This window comes from Pyxicephalus adspersus, chromosome 2 (assembly GCF_032062135.1).
Source record: "Pyxicephalus adspersus chromosome 2, UCB_Pads_2.0, whole genome shotgun sequence".
In the NCBI taxonomy this organism is placed as follows: domain Eukaryota; kingdom Metazoa; phylum Chordata; class Amphibia; order Anura; family Pyxicephalidae; genus Pyxicephalus; species Pyxicephalus adspersus.
This window is the reverse complement of record NC_092859.1, coordinates 129,276,347-129,296,608: the sequence shown is the minus strand read 5'-3', so window position 1 is coordinate 129,296,608 and position 20,262 is coordinate 129,276,347. Positions and strand designations below refer to the sequence as shown.

The 20,262-nt window shown below is 38.8% G+C and overlaps 1 protein-coding gene across 1 annotated transcript in view; it reads left to right on the top strand.

Annotated features, from left to right (window-relative positions):
- Positions 1 to 284: 284 nt before the first annotated feature.
- The window catches only part of TNFAIP8L3 (TNF alpha induced protein 8 like 3), a gene marked incomplete in the record, with an annotated part of 28,479 nt that continues 8,501 nt past the window's right edge, over positions 285 to 20,262 (top strand). Inside the window, 1 exon segment of the mRNA XM_072402385.1 lies at positions 285 to 446. Within this exon segment, the coding sequence (XP_072258486.1) occupies positions 400 to 446 (47 nt within the window).

Sequence of the window (20,262 nt, the reverse complement as noted above, 5' to 3'; positions counted from 1 at the left end):
CTCATACTATGTACAGAGATATGCAGCGGGAGGACTCCCCTCATACTATGTACAGAGATATGCAGCGGGAGGACTCCCCTCATACTATGTACAGATCTATGCAGCGGGAGGACTCCCCTCATACTGTGTCCATCGCTCAGCTGTCTGTCTCTGCGGGTGATGAGACGCTGCCTTTTCTGCCTTCAGCTTAAAACCTCTTCCCATTGGCCATGACTTGGAGGCGGGGATAAATTCTGATTTTTTATTGGTCTTTACGCGCTCCCTGGTCCGGATCGCTGGGAAGCTTTGGAGCTTCTGATCCGCACAGCTCACCCGGAGCCATAGGCGGTGGAGCTCAGCGGTGTTTCCAGCACACAGCAACCGGGAGACGGAGCACAAGGACCGGCCGGACTGACAGCCATGGACACGGACTCCGGGGACCTCAGCGAGGGCGAGCTGTCACCAGGTAATGGGAGCATCAGCCAAACTTACACCCAGCCCTCTGTACTCTGACACCCACCCGTCCCACTCATTACTGCTTTAACTTCAATGGCATGGGCGGCCCTGAATTACAGAGTACTTTTATGTCAGGGATGGACAGTCCTCCATGCCATCTGGGTCTGACAGCTCTGCAATAGGGAAATGATTTGCTCCACAAGTGGCATGCAAGTTTGGGATCTGTAGGGAGCAATGACCCGGTATGTGGGAGGAGGACAGATCCATCATTATGGGGTGAATGGTACTTTGCATTGCTGGGGCTCACTTGTGTCTGGGCTCTCATCATCTGCAGTGAATGCATAGCAATAGACAAAACTCCATGGATTAATTACTCTGCTCAGCTGACAAATGTGCACTTAGCTGGAGGGACTGGGAATCTGTGCTATTGGCATCAGCTGTCATGTTGTATATGTGCTGTGTGTTATCCAAGCTCCATGCACAAGTCTTTGCTTGCCTTCCACAATATATCAGCATAATGTGTTGATTTACCATTAAATGCTATTTATTAATTCATTGACAGTTGATCAAACAGAAGCCTTATTGTATTCATACAATGTGCAGGTTTGCAGATCCTTCAAAGAAGCCCACACACAATCCTACCAATCTGTATGACATGCAGCACTGGAAACTTGGACCAGGCGGAACTGCAAGCTAGAACACAATAAATCAAATAAATTGTGTTTAAAACCTTATGCCATATGTTTCTGTGCAATTTTATAGCATTTATTTGATTTAAAAGCTTCTTTAGTTTTCTGGCACAAAGTATTGGCGTATGGGGGAAGTAAAAACAGACTTTGTTTTCTGTGGGGCCCGATTCCTTTTACTTAGGACAACTGCAGCCACTGTGGTAATACTTTTATATAATTGGGATTTTCCATGAGTGTTTTGGGTGTTGGTATGTCAGTACACTTGTGAATAGATAACATATGCTTATGCCCCCCTCTCCTGTGTCAGTAATTCCCAGGAAACTATATGGCGTACTTATACTTCTATTGTGACAATGGTGAGGGTTGGCTTTCATTCACTGATGGACTTTCTATCTTTCGCCAGTCACAGAGGATCTTGTATTTTGTGGATGGCCTTTGATTAGTGAAGGAATTATAGGTATAAATGAATTTATGAATGAATTTGTCTCTTCTCTTACGTGCGCATGGTTTGGAGGTGGAGGATGGTTGGGACCATGAGTGAATGTTTTTTGTCTTTTGACTTTAAGACTAGAAGTTTGGTCATTCCTCAAGCTAACATAATCAAAATATGAATAGCAATTGCTAAGACCTCTCAGTAAAGGGACCAAATATATCGCCATATTTCAGCCCTTGGAACAGGACGTTGCTCTAGGAAATCCTGCACAGGTATGCAGGAGCAATGCCCTGGAAATGCAACATTAGTTGGAATATGTTACTACAACATGCTCAATGTAATCTCTAGGACAAAGCCAGGATCCTTTTGTTTAATTCCAACGTGGCTTGGTGAAGCACCCACTGAAACTGTCCTGTTGTCAGTGGATAGCTTTAAAGCATATATGACGTTCTTCAAATGAGAATGTTTAATGCATACCAGGTACCTTGGATGGCTGTTAACCAAACAATTTATTAGAGCACCCTTCCACCCTCCTGTTCAGGTGTAACTCAAATATTCCAATCACTTTCCATCCCTGTGACAATAATCGCCAAAAAATCGACAAGGGCAGAGGTTCTGAACTTTCAACATACTATCCAAAAGAAGTTTTAAATTCTCCTTTAGGTTCCAAATTTAAGAAAGACTTAGGACAATATAAAAAGTCTAAAACCTAGAGCAGTCATCAGCAATCATCCCTGATCTAAACTGCAGAATATTGATATAGCTGCTAATGTTTCCTATGTTGTGTATATAATCATCACTCCATAAGTTGCGGTAATAAATATGCTTTTGGGAATGGCATTCTGTTAAGTGTCCTTAACTTCCAAGTTCATTAGCTAATTTGATCAGATGACTTTATTTTTTTCATTCTGAATATCCTTTATGAACTGTATAAAGTACTGATGGAGATTTCTCATCCTAATACTTATATCATCATTGGAGGACAGCTGTATTGGACGTCTCGCTTGTTTGTCCTGGTAATGATCCGTGTTTTAAGACTGTCCATGTCACTAATACAAGGATTTCACTTGAATGTAGAGCTGCTAATGAGGTATTTGTGGATACACAATCAACTTTTTTTTTTTTTTATTATTATTTCTGAAAATAGCCAGGACTACAAAACAATGTCACACATAACATCTGATTATACAGAAAAGGTAATTAGTAGTTTATTCACCAGCATTTTCTTTAGGAAGTCACAATTATCTAGGGAAAGATTGCCAGTGGGCTTGTTAAAAGAAAAAACATTTTTTGCACTTTTTATCATCTTTTATCATTACTGTATTCAAGTAACATTTAACCAATGTACACATCTCCTGCTGGTATATATGTAGTCTGACAGCCTTATAAAGAATGGTATAGACAAGCCTGCTTTTATTATTTATAGGCAGAAAGTTCCTGGTTTCTGTTGATACAATCCAATCTGATAAAGGAAACCTGTCATGCGAGTAATCCAAAATTGCGAAAAATTTTAAGTCTTTGGCTGTCATTCTGATCAAAGGCTTTAATATATTTCTGTATATAATCATGTAGATCTAAAGCTTTGAGTGGGATCCTTTTCAAAGGAAGGCAAAAGACAGCCAGGTAACTAGTCTTTTTCCGTAGCATGTCATTGATGGCAGCTATAATTTTTTTTTCTCCTTGACGTTTTGTCCACTCTGATAATTCTGATGCAGACTATAGTTTAGACATATTCTCTTATTTGTAAATATTACATTTACTGTGTTGGTGCCACACCTCCCTTTAAACTACAAGAATATTCTGATGAGCTTAAAGTGGAACATTACCCAAAAAACAAGGAATAGAGCACCTATTTTTATTGGCAAAATGCCCTCCAAAAACTGCACCTAGTGAGTACCGCACCTATTGGTCGTCTCCACAAGACTGTATAGAACATTGGGTGCAGCCATCTTCTTTACCTGAACTTGCACTGCACAGGGGTGAGATCAGGTGACCTGTCTTTCTACAAAGGGACAAAAAAATGGGGCCAATCCCACTGCACATGCATTAAAGAAAAGCATCTGATGACGTATGCCTGATGTTGGGCATGCATAGAAGGAGCAGCCCGCAGCCTCCTCGCATATGTGACGCAAGTATCCCAGGAGGCTGTGGGTTTCTCCTTTAGCCTTTAGAATGAAAAACCTTTCAAAAAAAATCCTATTTTATATAAAAGAGATGGCCACTAGTGTTGGTATTCGAATTCGGATTTTTTCTGACCCAAAAAACACAAATTCGGCACTTCGAATTCTGCAGTCCGGAAGCCCCTTTAACAAGGGACTCCAAGATGTCATACAATGGGGAATAAGTAAAGGGGTACATAATACCCCTTACTGGTTCCCTGAAAGGTTAAAATATAGGTGCAAATATTGAGTCCAGATTTTAATGTGAATTCTTTATTAAATGTATGTGTTTTGTAATTCACCTGAAATGAGGTTCCCACGGTCCCTGGGCTGTACTTATCATTGATAAATACACCCCAGGGACCGTGGGAACCTGTGGTCACAGCTGATTGGAGGCACGTGGGTGCAGTGTTGTACAGTGTTGTGCAGAGTGGGAGTCTGTGGTCTGTGGGAGTCTTGACATGTCTTTTTAAATGTATTTGGAGGCTGTAAAAGCTCTACACAGTCCCGAAAAATAACCCAAATTTTGCCCCCAATTACTTTTAATGGTGTTTGAATTCGACGTGCGATCGAATTGATTAGTGAGATATTCGACCAACACTAGTAGCCACCCTTTTATGTGTTAAAAATGCCATGATACTACATTTATTCAAAATTGCATCTATAGTTTGTTGATGCTAAAAATTAGTAGGTACAGGTAACTTTTCCTTGAGTTTTGCAACAATTAGGAGTATATTAATAAAGTTTTTTAAGTTTTTTTTTACCTTGTATACCTTTATTATCTGTACATAATTGCAGGGCCCATGGAAACTCTCAGGTGTACATGTTCCATAATACAGAAGAAAGTTGCCTGAGGGTAAATGTGGTTGTAGCATAGGACCTGAGGAAGCTTTGTCGTGGGCAATGGCTCTGCTTTTTTTTGCTTTAGCTTTAAACTTTTATTTTTTTTTTTTTTTCCTCTCTGGGTTTTTCAATTAATCACTTAGAAATTCATCATATGCATAGACAGCTGTGTATTGGCCCAATCAGCCGTGAAAGGATCATTGCTGCAATCAGCGGAGGCTAGGCCAGGTGGAGTCTGTGAATTATCAGGTGGCATATATGCAAGAGCCTCTTATTTGGCAGCCACTCTCTCACGTTAGTCTTCTCGTGATATTGGTATATGTCACAGTGTTGCTGATAAATTCATTTTGTTAAAGTGGGGAGTTGTCTCCCAACTGTATGGGGCTTTTATTTTTTTTTTTACCCTTGTGACAACATATAAGTTATAGTGTTTTCCCTATTTAGCATTAGCTTTAAGTGAATGTGGTCCTGGCATTGGCTACACTCCATATCCTTAAAATTCCTGCTCCTGAGAAGATGTATCAGTAAGTCAGTTATTACGATGTGGTCATTAATGGTACACATACTTGTTTTTTAACCATCTTTAGTTTTAAGATAGTAAGGATGTGTCCATCAATAGATAAATGATTCCTTCTCCCCTAGGACATATCCGAAGTTTAAAGTTTACTAATCATTAAAACCATTGGGTTAACCCAAGCCCATAAAATCTTTCTTCTTTGGGCTTGTGGTTACCCCCAATGGCTTTATTGATAGGTAACTTTTTTTTTTTTAACCTGTTTAATTCTTTAGATAGATTTATTTTCCCCTAGCATAAGTTTACAACACACATGGTGCAATACCTTAAAATAAAAAGTGCAAATTTGGTCTCCTCCATTAAGTTCATTGTCCACCCTAATGGATCGGCTCCCTCAAAAGTGGAACCGTTTTAGCAAGTCTCTTCTGCCATAAAACCTGTTTCCCTTCCTAATTTTGTGTAAAGTCTATAAGCTGGTGGAAGTACGTTCTGGGTACAAATATAGAACACAAGAATCTGGGAGAAGATGGAAGTGAACATCCAATTGCTTGAAATGGCCTTTGCTATAATGGGCAAATATGCTGTGCATAGACGTATACTATGGCAAGAGCTACCAGGAGCCCAATATTTACTTCCCCTTTAAGACAACACGGATAACTGTAATTATGAAACATAACAGGGTAGTGTAAAGATAGGCTTAATAAATAACTATTCACATGCAGAGAAGAATTACTTAAAAATGTGCTGATTATTTCCATTCATGTGAACCATGCTTGGGTAGTTCCATTGTGTGTCGTCCTTACCCCTTCTTTCCCACAGCTTGCAGAGTAGCAGAGGTGACTTTAAGTGTATTTATTTATTTTTTTTACCACAGAACACAAAATTAACATGGTATATTGCAACAGAACAGTGTTTAGATATAGTGGCTACATTAGTGTTTTTCTTTTTTTTTTTTTTTTTTTTTTTTTTTTTTTTTTTTTTTTTTGGGGTAAACATGTTTTAAGGGAAAATGTTTAAATACAAATCAAAGAATATTCTCCATGTAACCATGAAAGTGATTATAATTTCAATCAAATGAGGTGGAAAACTAAATAAAGGGTGCTGGAAGCTATGTACAGCCCCTTGCTGGATTCCCTCACCAGCAACGATCTGCTTTTATTGCATAGAGAAGCCTTTAAAGTGATGACTTAAGTTTAGGTACCTAATGAAAATGGAAAGAATGCACTTAAATATATTCATTGGCCTGGCAAGGAAAAGTGCCATTGCAGTGTCTGCAGACCTTGTTCCTATTATAAACTTGGTCTAAAGGCAGAGGTACTAAATGCACAATAGACCATTCATTTTACAGTATGTGAAGCCAATGCTGGGTACTAAGGACACTATGGGTTCTAGTTATAAAATGGCAAATCTTACATTCCTGATGGGAATCAATTTCTAACACATTGATCACAAGATTCCCACAAGAGAATGTCAGATTCCCTGTTTTATAAAAGGAAAAGCCCTTTTTGGAAATCTAGGAAATGACTCTATCCTAGGATAATGAACTGTATCCTGTGAACTCAGCTCTAGGTAATGAAAAAAGGGCTGACTTGTAATGGCAAGGATCAATTAGTAAAAGCACCACTATGACATATTGCAGATCTATTTGGTATTCCTCTAATGTCCTGATAACTTGATACCTAAAGGATTAGGAGGTGGTAGGTGCCCATTTTTTGGTTTATAAAGGGGACAGCATATGAAATTTCAAAAGACGAGAGGTTAAGGTAAAATTATTCACTTATATGTAAAATGAGAACGATCAGCTAGATCCTTAATTTGGTTGCCGCCTTTAAATGCCTATTTAATTATTTCACTGTGATTCTTGTATTCCAGTACTTGCATATGTACATGAACACAAAATACCTCTTTGCTTTCTGATTGGGAAAAGCTGTGAATCGATTCACTCATCTTTGTTGCTGCAGTTAGAGAGGTTTCTAGTGATCTCTGCTCTCAGCAGCATCATTGCACGCTTGTAAATGCAGAGAAGCTGTGTCTAGGTACCTATGTGCATACAAAATAAGAACACGGCTGTGAGCACAATGCTGCTATCTCTCGGCAGCCATTATTAACACTGTGATGCTCCTGAGACAGGTGGGAGCAATGTATACTACTGTTGATGAGTACTGACCCTTACAATAGGTGTCATCTGGTTGTCACATACTATAACACTGAATTCTTCCCTCTGTGCTTTCACAAACACATTTTTTAGATAGCATTTGGCATGTAAATAACTTTGTTGTACAATACTGTACAACTTTGCCAAAATGCTTTTAAATATACAGTTGGGCTAACTTTCTTCCAAGAGCCTGGTTTAGATTTTTTTTTTTAGATTTTTCCCTCCTACAGTGTTTCCTAAGCCCAAGATATCCAAAGTAAATGGCCAATCATAATTTGGACTATAAGACTTAGGTCACGTCAAGGGTATGAGCAATGCCTAAATTTGATCAGCTTTTGTTCTGTAGTTACTCCATTCCCACCTTCATTTGGAGGGGCAGAATATTCCACATGTGTACTGTGTTTTGAGACTTTCAATTTTTGTATCAGATTGGTCAGTTGATTGCAAAATTGCTTATGTGTACAAGACTGTATCCAGGCCTGTAAACATTGGGGATATTGGACAGGAAGGTTGACTGGTCATTCAGTAGCCTCTTAAGGTCTTCCAGAGATCTTATTTTAGACCCCTGCAGAGCAATGGTTTACGAACTTACAGAGGCCTAGTCTTGCAAGGCTCAAACCTGCTGTTTAGTACAATCTTGGTTTAAGACCAAGGCTCAAATGCCAGGCTTTGCCCCTTGGTCTGCACTAGTAAAACATTGGTTTCTCAATGCCGAATAGTGTGCCACAGATGACCTTGTTCAGCAGTGTGACTATGCATTTGTATATTGAATTTAGTGGTTTGTAATAATAAAATTTTCAGCCTATTTCTGTCATTGCCTGTTTGGCTCAGATGAAGGAAAATTCTGGTTAACTTCAGTTGAAAATGTGACGACCATCTTGCTTATATTTTTGGCTCTGACTGAACCTGTTTTCTTTGTGATGAATCAGCTGATGATGTCAGGTTACAATTAAATGGTTCTCCTGATCTTCTTCCTAGACGTTTTCTGAATATGGTTTAAAAATGTGATTGTCTATCTCCTAGCCAACAAGTCTAGGAAAGGCCTAAATTAACGTTCAGTTCCTAAGTTTAAATATATAATGCATTGTCTAGCAAAAATAATAGCGGGGTGCTTGTAACTGTAAGCTGGAGTTTCTGGAATTTGCAAAATGAGGCTGCAAGTGCAGAAATGGGGCATCAAACTAGATTATAGTGGATCTCTGCCCTTTCATCCTATAAGACCCAGAAGTGTGTGGCCTTAATGGTATTCCTAATAAGAATTGTTGGTTGTGTTCCCCTTTTGACATTGCATGCAAACTAATAATGACTTTTTCTTTTCTGGTCTGGCCTGTATTTGTTATGACTATTTTCGCTGAAAGTATTAGACTGCTCAGATTTACCGTCTTGGATCAGTATCCAACCTAAAATGGTGCAATGGCCACATTTATCTCTAAAGTTATTTGGAAGCTTACATCTAAAGCAAGCATTCTTTTTACAGATTCAAAGGTAAAAATCTGCTGAGGTTTACTGCAAGTCTGAAAGGCCTTAAGGTAATTTTATAAAGTTGCATAGTTGGGCTGAAAAATACAGAGAAAATAAACACTGCCTATGCCAGACAGAAACCTTTATACACAGATGATCCAGAGGCAGGCAAGAAAACACATGTAAAATATGATTCCAATTTGCTCTAACAGGGAAAAAATTATTTTCCTGATTTTCTAAGGCAATAGGATATTCACTGGATCAACATTCTCTGGTATCATTCCTAATAACATTTCATAACCAGTTATATTCTGTTCATCTAGAAAGGACTTGACCACAACACTTTGTCCTGTGAAACCAGTCTAAAATGGGGGGGGGGGGGCATGTACTGTGTTCCAAGCTCGAAAATTATTAAATGTATGTTGTGACTTGCCAACAGGAGGAAGGGGTATCTGCACCACAACCTCCCCACCAGTCTGAATATAGAGTATGAGGAAAAGTGTGTGTAATAACAAAATATATATACAGGTTGACAATCGAAAATCCGGCCAAAATTACATCAAAAACAACCCTCAGTGTTTAAAAGTCAGAGCCTGATGTGCATTGTAATGAGTGAAAAAAGTATTTGATCCCCTATCAACCAGCAAGATTTCAGGCTCCCAGGTGTCTTCACTGTATGCAGGTAACAAGATGAGATTAGGAGCACCCTCTGTAAGGTGCCTCTGTAACCTGTATAAAAAAAAAACACTTGTCCACAGAAGCAATCAATTAGATTCCAAACTAGCCACCATGTCCCAGACCACAGAGCTGTCCAAGGATGCCAAGGACAAGATTGTAGACCTACACAGGGCTGGACTGGGATTCAGGACTATCGCCAAGCAGCTTGGTGAGAAGGTGACAACAGTTGGCGTGATAATTAGCAAATGGAGGAAACCCAAAAAAACTGTGAATCTCCCTCGGTTTGGGGCTCCATGCAAGATCTCCCCTTGTGGAGTTGCAATTATCATGAGAACGGTGACCAAGCAGCCCAGAACTTCACGGGAACTTGTCAATGATCTCAGGGCAACTGAGACCATAGTCACCAAGAAAACGATTGGTAACACACTGCGTCGTGAAGGCCTGAAATCTTGCAGAGCCCGCAAGGTCCCCCTGCTCAATACAGCACATGTACAGGCCAGTCTGCAGTTTGCCAATAAACGTCTGAATGATCCGGAGCAGCACTGGGTAAAAGTGTTGTGGTCAGATGAGACCAAAATTGAGCTCTTTGGCATCAACTCAACTTGCCTATGACCTCAAGAACACCGCCAAACATGGAGCTGGGCACATTATACTTTGGGGAAGGGGGGGGGCTTCTGCTAAGGGGACAGGACACCTTCACAGCATTGAAGGGACAATGAACGTGGCCATGTACCATCAAATCTTGGGTGAGCACCTCCTTTCCTCAGCCTGGTCATTGAAAATGGGGTGTGGATGGGTATTCCAGCATGACAATGACCCAAAACACACGGCCAAGGCAACAAAGGTGTGGCTCAAGAGAAAGCGCATGAAGGTCTTGGAGTGGCCTAGCCCATCTTGATAGGGGATCAAATACTTATTTCACCCATAACAATGCACATCAAGCTATGACTTTTGAGCACTGTGTTTTTGAGGGTTCTTTTGTTGTTATCCTGTCTCACATCTACAATAAACCTACCTACCTACAATTATAGACTGGTCATTTATTTGTCAGGGTTAAATGTACAAAATCAGCTGGGGATCAAACACTTCTTTCCCTCACTGTGTATATGTACCGTGTTTCCCCGATGATAAGGCAGGGCCATCAAATAAGACAGCCCCCCCTTTTTAGTGGGTAAATAAGGCATCCCCCTGAAAATAAGCCCTAGAGCATATTTTGGCCTTCAAAAAAAAATAAGACAGTGTCTTATCATTGGGGAAACAGGGTATATAATATATTTTTTTAAATACTTATTTTAAATCTTAAAACTGCATTTTTTTTTTTAATTTTTTTTTTTTTTTACAAATTCTTGCTTTTATGTAAAGTTTATAACTAACATGAAAGAATAAAGTCTATATGATGAATATTTCATTTAACAAATCCTCTGCCTAATCTACTACGTCTAAATGTGTATGGCCAGTTCAACAGTCTGCAAGAGTTATACACAGTTCATCATGAGAGCAAGCTTTTGGCAGTGGAATGATTTTGGACTTATTACAGCAATAGGACTAATGCATGCCTAGCCAAAGCAAATGTCCAAACAGACGTATCGGCCTCAAGGCTGTATGTGGATCATGCAAGTGTAGAGCTCAAGTCGTGGTAGTCTGTTTCTGCAACTAAAAATTAGTGGTTTAACTAATGGATGTATTGCATGTACTTGTTTGTCTTGCTTATATAAATAAGGATTTTGTTCAGTATAAGCTGGTCATGTGGCTGTCATCTTTGTCATATTCTTTTTCCCCTAATGTGCCTTTACCTTGTCTGCTATACTGGGGCTATACCCTGTCCATGTGATAGGATTATTACTGAACAATTAGTTTTGAAAGTGGCTGCCCTGAAGAAAGATGTGTATCCGTACCATTATTTAGGAGATTTTTCCCACTTTCAGAAGAAATGTAACCTTATGATAGTGCTAAAACACAAATATTTCATCATATCACATGGGGAGTTACAATCGTGACAATAAACATTACAATTTATCCATCAGATAGCTTTAAAATGAAACTAAACCCCTACTCTTAAGAATTGCAATCAGAGAGGAAGGGTATTAAACTTAAAACATCAATTCAGTTATGGATCCTTGCAATATTAAAAATGCATATTTGCACTTTGGTTCTCAGTAATAAAGTATCTCTTTTTAACAGTTTTTGCAAAAGTATTTATGGCATAGACACAGGAAAACTTGGAAACTCTTTTGCATGTGTAAACCAATTGAAAATCCAAATTATCTTGTACATTATGTGACGGGTTGTAGGCTGCACTGCAGTGTTGGAACACGACATATTTATGAGATGGCATCAGCGGATGAGGACAGTGTACATGTTGGGTCATTGATCCCTTGGCGTATCACAGCAGTGGATACTATTTATAGATGCCTGGATTCACACATGTAATGCAAATGATGCTGGCATTCAGATTAATTATTCTTGTTGTAATTGGAAGAGCGTGAGAACAAAAAGAATGGAAAATATGTGGGAATATTAGTATATAGTAATCAGAACAAAGGCATTTAAGAATGGCTTTTTATGTATTCATGTATCCTATTATCTGCAGTATTAAAGTAAATGTGGGAAAAGCCCAATATTTCTCAAACTAGTACAGAATATCGGCATTGTTTTAATGGCAAAGTAATTACATAAATTCAGAATGCCTTATATATACAGAAACGTGTAGAGTTTACTATTAGGTAACGTTTATTGTAATTTAAAGGCTCATCTATAAGGAAGTGTTTTTTTTTTTTAATTAAAAAGATTACATTTAAGTCGTTTACTTCCTGTTGCCATTATAACATTTATTACCGCCAATTTCTTCAATGAATTGCAGTAATAAATGCAAAGTACAGTTACCCATAGCAGCCAAGCAAAAATCATCTCTTAGTTAACAAGCTTGCAGAAACTGACTATTGAAACTGTCTACAACTTATCACTGCACTTTGTGCGTAGCCATTGCCTTGTACTGCCAAGTAAATGATGGGGTAAAGTGGTACCTTTTGGAAACGGTAAAAATCCATGTAAAACTTCAGTATAGTTTGTGCCTTCCCCTGCAGTTATTTCTCCTAATGAATTCCAGGCAGGAAGTCCAAGCAAACAGTTTACATATTGCAGATGTTGCCCTAAACTTGCTTGCATGAAAATGTTTGATAATCGGAGGCAGTCATTAAAACGCAGTGTTCACGATTCGTTTGCCTTGAACAAGCACAGACATTAAACTGTGTTAAGGCCCAGGTTAACAGAGACTTTGAAACAAAGGCATCTATTCAGCTATGTGTTTGCAGAGCAATTATGCAGCAGCTGTAAGATCAAACAAAATATTGCTTTTATTATTTTTAAGCGATTAGGAAGAGTCTATGTATTTTACATGCCTGTATTAATTAATATTCATTAATTGGGTGAGGTCCTGGTCTTTGGTTTATAATAGAGCATTATGAAACTGGAGAGAATAGTCAAGTCAATTAACAAAATAAGACCAGAGAATGGAAATGTATACATATGCAAATGATTTAGTTTGGGAGAAGGTACTCTCCTGAGATGTTGATCTGTGATAAAGTTAAATATACATCCCCAGTATTCATAAATAGCTTGTTTAAATATTAAAAAACAACCATAGAAATAGTTTTGAAAACGTGATTTGACTCCTCGTAAGTGCCTATTGTTCAGGGATTTGAAGACTTCTGTAGACTGGTCTCCTCCAAGATGGTAGACATGTTCTCTTGCGCGCATGGTGTGGAGCTGGCGTATCTGGGGGTTTGTCCTTGTGTCCAGTCTGTAAAGTCTTTCAGCCATTACCTTGTTGTATGACATGGTGACATCTGTTTTCTACACGGGTTAAAGGGGGCTGTTCCAGATTTAATCAAAGCATAAAGGATTAACCTCTGTCTGGTTTATAAAGTGATTTGATGCCTGAGCTGTGTAGAAAAGTTAGCAAGGGATATCCATAAAAGGAACTCCTATTGGGGTGAGCTGATATAGTAATAAAGGTAATACATAAAAAGGTAGTACATAAAAAGAACACACACACATATATTTATATATATTAGCCATTTTTACTTGTAATGGCATATACTTGAACTGCGTGCCACCAGACAGAGATAAAACACAGGTTCCCCCCACCTCCCTAGTATAGGATGTTATTTTGGTACAATCAGCATGAGTCATTAGGTTTGGTCTTTATTCTTTATGTTGTTTAAACATGAATTAGCTTTTTGGGAGAGGCCAATAACTGACAATTCTGTTGATGTTTATAATTAAAGATCAAAGTCCTAATGTGTTACTTGACACAGTCTGCTTGTCCTTGAAAATACAGAATATTAGTATAAGAAAAGAACTCTGAACTTCTTGAACAAGTAACCTGGTTTTATTGTGAATTATTCTGCAGATCAGCTATTGTGAAGAACTAGGCAATTCTGTCACGAGAAAGGCCCATCAAACAAGTAAAATGAGGTGCAAGATTTCTTAACCATTATAATAAACTTCTATAATGTATAATGCCCTGGGCTGCTATAAAAACATGTTTCCCCTTTTTTAATTGGGATGAATTAGTTTTTGTATTTGTCCACAGTTAAGTCATACTGAGAAATACATTGTCCAAGTTTCAACATCCTTTCCTTATCAGCAATGTTTGCCTGAAGCAGCACTCGGAACCCCTTTACAGCTCATTAATAACATGTAGGCTGGACATAAAATAAACAGCAACGGGCTAGTTACTCCTCTGTAGCCAAGAGATTAAGAAGTGGTGGAAAGGCCAAGTAAAACTCATGTCTTTAAACTCCAATGTAAACACACTGAAGGCATAAAGCATGTTTTAATGAGTAGGGTGACCAGCGCTTTGGTGGTTGATGTTGAAATGTACTCTGCCTTGTTACAGCCCTAACCATATCACATTTTCTGCTTTTTCTTGATGGGTAAACTCACTACTTAAACAAAAATGACTCATGGCCAGTTGGTTCAATGGTTAGAACATCAAAATGGTATTCACGTTTTAAACTGTGCTGGGCATAGCCAGCAGTGGACCCCAGAATAGACATGGGGCCCTGTGGATGATGAGGGACCCTGGTTCAGCAGTTACTATTAGCACCTCCTTATGTCCACCCCACCATTAAAGCTAAACCAAATTTTTTCTTTGCGTACTTTACAATTTTGACACGCATTTACTTCTTGTCCAAGCTTGCTGCAGTGATGTCAAGTACAGTATTCTGTCGCAGTTATACACCTGAATTCCAGCAAGCTGTCTATTTTGCTGCTTACTCGTTCATGTCCCCGATGATCATCTTTGGCTATTGAATATTTGCACAGGAGTGACATTGTTGCTGGTATCTAGGTCTATTCGCATCAGGGCCAGCAATAGATCTGGGCTTTAAACTGCCAGGTGTAAAATTCACTACATTTCTGAATATATTGATTATATTTTGTCTGTTTAGTTGCTATATAGCAGTTTTCCTAAACTTGACTTGCCCTGACAGATAATGTAAGCTGCTGAACTTATTCTAAAAAAAGTAATTTCTGGATGTAAGGCTGGTCCTTTGATTTCAGTAGTTTATCAGTTATCTGCATACTTGTTTCAGTTGTGTGTCCATTAGCTGGACAACTGTAAACTCTGGTTCAGTGACTTGGAAGGTATTAAAGCCGAGGATCAGAACGCCAACCTAAGTCAGAAATGGCAGCTTAGAAAGTCTTGGTGTTAAAAGAGAAGCACTTGTGGTGCTGGTGTAATTTCTCATACTGCTGTGCCTATAGAGTAACCAGTTTTGGTCCTTTAATCAATATTTTCATGGTACCTTTCCTACTACCTAATTAAGGGTAACATGGAAAGAGGGCATTCCTGACAACTCCTAATCCCACACCCCCTGTAGTTGTTGATAAGGCATAGCAAGACGAGGAGTGGCGTTGGTGCCTGCCATGGACATTGAGGCTGCAAATGATCTGAAGTGTCAAGGTACTGCTGAGGTGAAAAAGGAATCTGTTCAAAATGCTGGTTCAGAGATCAAGCACAGGAACCCTCAGGAGTGGAGAGCAGAATTGTAGTCATGTTTGCACAGGAGTCGGTAACAGTTGGGCAGCAGATGTAGTAATTTAACAAGCAGAAGTGACATCAGAATGCAGGTCAAGGTTAAAATCTACCAGACCGCAGAGGTACCAAGACAACAGACAACATGCACAATCAGGACACAAGCCAAGATCAGTAGTGGTAAATACAGATACAGTAGAGTCAGGAGGCAAATGCGTTAGACACAAGTCATCTTCTGTACAGGTTAGGTCATGTGTCACAGGAGCTGATGACCTCTCGGCAATGTCCTGCTGTGCATTAAATATGGTAATTGGTGCCGACACCAGCGTGGAACATGCACATGTGTAGTTGTGACCCCTTCAGGACGCAGGCTGTGGTTTTAATGGTCTCATTTCCCCAGATCAGCTGTGGTTCCAAACTTTCTGACCATGCATTATAGTGTGCATATTTCTGACTATAATGTCCTTGTTTTAAACTGTTTACAGGAGTGTGTTCTTCACTTCAGATTTGCCTGTCTCTTTGTACTTTTAATGCAATCTTCAATTTGGAAATGCTACTGCATCAATCACTTTGGAGATACTGCTGGAAAAAGCTCCCAAACCAAAGCCAATGTGCCTTCCTCTAGTGTGCTGCAAATTATTTCAGCAGCATAGTTTGCATCCCAACCCCAGAGCACTCAAGGCAGCCACCTATTCTGCCTACCTATCAGTCCTACTTATTGTATGGTAAAGTATAGCTTTCGGCAAAACACAGAGTTCTTTATACCCACAAAGCATAACACATATTGTGGCATGAAAGATCATCATACTCATATGAGTAGGTTTTTGTCACCTGCTTCAACAGGGATCCCTATTGGCTTTGCATATCCAGATTCCCACTGGCAAAATTGGGTTTGTCTGGTTAAATGGAGCTTAACAGCAATGTTTAAGTTGTATCACAAATTATCATTGGAATGGACCTTTGGTCTTTGGCTGGGCCATACCGAGGCATTCAGGTTATTGGTTTGTAAACTTCTTCAGAGTGTTTTTTATTTTATTTTTTTGATTTTGATGTATTTGTTAAACCTGCCCTCAGTCTTTAGGTTTCCTCTAGAGTTGCCCTGCATATAACTTGCCAGTTTTGAGCAGTTAAACAGTCGATATTTTTGCAATACAACATCCACACCATGTGTGTTCTAGGATTGATGAGCTGTGTTTGCCTTCCAGCACACACAGCATTATACTTTGCCCAGCCAAAGACCAAAAAAAAAAGCACTAATCAGATTTTGTATTTTTTTTTCTTTCACTACTTATTACTCATTACTATTAATATTTGGTTGCTTCATTTACTGTTTCTTTACTAGCTCACTGCCTTTTTATCAAGTACGTTCCCTAAGCATACTTACATGTGTGCCATATAATGATAAATGATTATCTTCACAATGATATTTAAAAACTTGGATGGTTTCTAGAAATTGGGACATTAACATTGACCTGAAACATGAAATAAAGATTGTGTAACTATCTCATTCTGCATAAGTAAACTTTGTTCATCCAAGTCTGTGACTTACAGTAGTAGATACCGCAGTACATTGAACTGTTAAATTCACACTGGCAAGCCATTGGGACAGAGTTTAACATGCCGCTCAAATGTTAGGGTGAACTCAGAATGTTGCTATTAGTGTCAGAGAGTAGATTTTTGGGCAAAGTGTGCCATGTTTAATGTTCCTAAAAGCAGGACAGGTATGCTTATGAACTACTGATTTATGTTTTTAAATGTTCATCCTAATACTTTGTACTGGTTTGGTGATATTGAGGCCAGGAGGTCAATATACCGTAACAGCCATATACCGTAACTACAGTTTTCAGGAGGTCAGTAATTTGGTAGCCCCAAAATTTTTCACGACATGTTTACTTTAAATGAACATTTTAATCCTTTAGCTCCAAATTTGTTTTTGGCCTGCACTAAATAACATAGTTCCTTGACTGTTTTCAGTGTTTTTAAGTATGTACAATAATAGATCATTAAGTGATAGTCATAATGATAACAGATGGAAGACCGCAGTAGGAGGACATATTCCCAGGAAATTACATTTTGGCAGATTCTCCATTTCATAACTGTTTTTCGGACCCAAAAAACATGTAACAAACCCCTATTGTCAATTAATAGGAAGCATGCTCCTCTGGAAGTTTTCTGAAATAGGAAGTTTTCTCCTCTGATCACTTTCCAAAGCATGGAACATGAATAAACATGTAATCCTTGTGTTTACTGTGAGGATCTTTACAGCATAACAATTCCATTGAAAATACCATAAGGCATATTAATAGTAAATTCTTATCTAAAAGATACAATAAGGTGGCCCTATATTTGATATTAAATCAAATGTATTTGTAACTATAAGTACATTATATTGACATAATACCAACCTTTTCTATCCCCTATAAAACGGCACTCCGACTGGGAGAGTGAGGGTTCAAGACTAGCAGCCAGTCAGATTGGAGGCATGCAGGTGAAAAGCAGTATGATGTTGGTAAGAGAGCAAATGGATTATTCCACCTGCCTGCTGATTCACTTTACTATTCACTCGGCAGACTGCAACACCAAGGTAATCCTTTACCTGCAACTGGTGTCATCCACCTGGCTGTCCTTTGTAGTAGATCCCAGGACTGAATGGACACAAATTTAAATTCTTTTGGCACATGAATGTATTTTATTTGAGAGATGGAGACTAGCTAATCAGTGTGCTATATCTGCTTTCACTCACAAGCAAGTGGGACTTTGCAGGTGCACGCAAAACCAGTAAAGTGGACATAAATTAGAAAAAAATTTAAAACCGGTTGGTTTTTATAGAAAAAGAGACCGTCCATGTCCCTCCAATAAAATACATTTACTTACTTGATTGAATTTTTAATTACTCACCTGTCTTTACATCATTGCTGGTATTACTATCTTCACCTGGTCTTCCCCTGGGTTTGCAGATCTCTGATCATCTTTATTGGCCAGGCTGGAAGGATGAAAGTCCTGCACATGTGTTCATTCATTCTTGGCGGCCAGGGGTGTGCTGGGATACTTAACGTTGTACAATAGGCTGCGCATAAGCAGCTCAGTGTGCATTGAAGAAACGTTTGCAAACAAGCAGGTAAGTTCATTTATTGCAGAAAGTCACCTGTCCCTTCTGCAATAATGAACATGCCTGCCCAAAATGTTTTTAACGTATGCAGTTTTTTTTTTGTTACTGCATTAGAGATGCAGAAATACAAATACTTCTGCTTACTTTTATCTGTGTTTTTAACACTTTTCCTGTAGTCCAATTTTTTTTTGCAAAGTAATTCACAATTCTTTGTCTGATATTGAGGTATATAAGAACTTTCTCAGCCTCCTTTCCTTATCAGCAAATTCCAACTAGTCTTAATTTTTGGGGGAACAAAAAGCTGATGACATTAAAGTCCTTACAACATTGATTTTGTTATCCAAAAAAAAGGCATATTTCATATTTCGCTGTTACTCTTTTTCTATCAGCCCTTTGCAAGTATTTGGTCAAACTCTGTTGAAGGATATGTTCTGCTCATGGAGTCAAATATCAGAAAATGCTCGCTTGATAACTTTGCTTTGTGAAAGCTCCTGAATGAAATCACTTTTAAACTAAATATTCTAGGCTAGGGCACATTGCATCAAATGTCAAATGATTTCATAATTTGTAGCCAGACAGTCATAATCTTTCCTGTAGCGGATTGGAAACTTCACCCCAGACAGTCATGTACAAGCTGATACAACACCCAAGTGCCCTGTTGGCTGCGTTCCTGGTTATAGATTTGGTGGACATGTAGGAATCACATTAATGCATATAGACATTTCCCTACAGACACAAATGAGCTGTCCTGAAAAAGTTAACCCAACAAAGACTGGAAACAACTACAATGTCTGACCTCTTCATGGACCTCTTGTAACAAATTTGATTTTATTTTCACCCCCTCCAGTATTTAGCAATTAAAAAGATGTTCACAATGTCATCCTAATATATTGCAACATTGCTGTTTATAATCATCAGTTTTAAAACTGTTTTATTGTTAAATAAGCACAGCAAATAAGTTTACCCTAAGTGACATTCAGAGGACTTCTATTAGGATGTTTAAAAGGCTGACAGATCTGTCACCACCGCAAGCAAACAAAATGTAGAGCTGCTACAGGACTTTCATGGACCTCCATGTCCTCCAAATACAAGCTCTGCAAACTGGATCGGCAGCTGCAGTTTAATGGTTATTTTAGTTCTTAATGTGCAAGCAATTATAAGTTTGCATTTAATTGTTGAAGCCAAACTCCATGTAGGTATGGGAAAATGCCAATTATTGAAGATAAATATGCAGAAGATAATTAATGCTAAAGTTTAATCTGCCTAATTTTCTCTTCATGTTTTCCTTTCTTTTTCTGTATGATTATGCCGTTTGCATTGTTGGGGAAAAAAATGTTTTTATTTCCTTTTTTAGACTCATTGATATCCTCACTGGTTCTCTTTCCTTTTCTATACATTGCAGGCTGACCAGGGTTCAGCAGAATTCTTTGTTTCGGTAGATTAATGAAAACCTCACAGAACCTGCCTGCCTTGGCACTACTGTTAGGAATATCCAGCTTTGATGCAGGCAGTGGGAGAAGGTACGCAAATACTAAAATGCCTTTATGGGTAGGTCGCAGTCCAGAAGTTGATAAAGGTGAGGATTGCTGGACAAGGACTTTCTGGCATCTAATCTAAACCAGAAAGGCAACTGCCAGAATGAGTGGCGCCGGTACTATGTGGTATGTGCCTACCCTCCTCTTAAGCTTTTTCCTTCAATGTAGGCATCAAGTAGAAGTCGAACAAATTCCAGTAATCCTTGTGGCT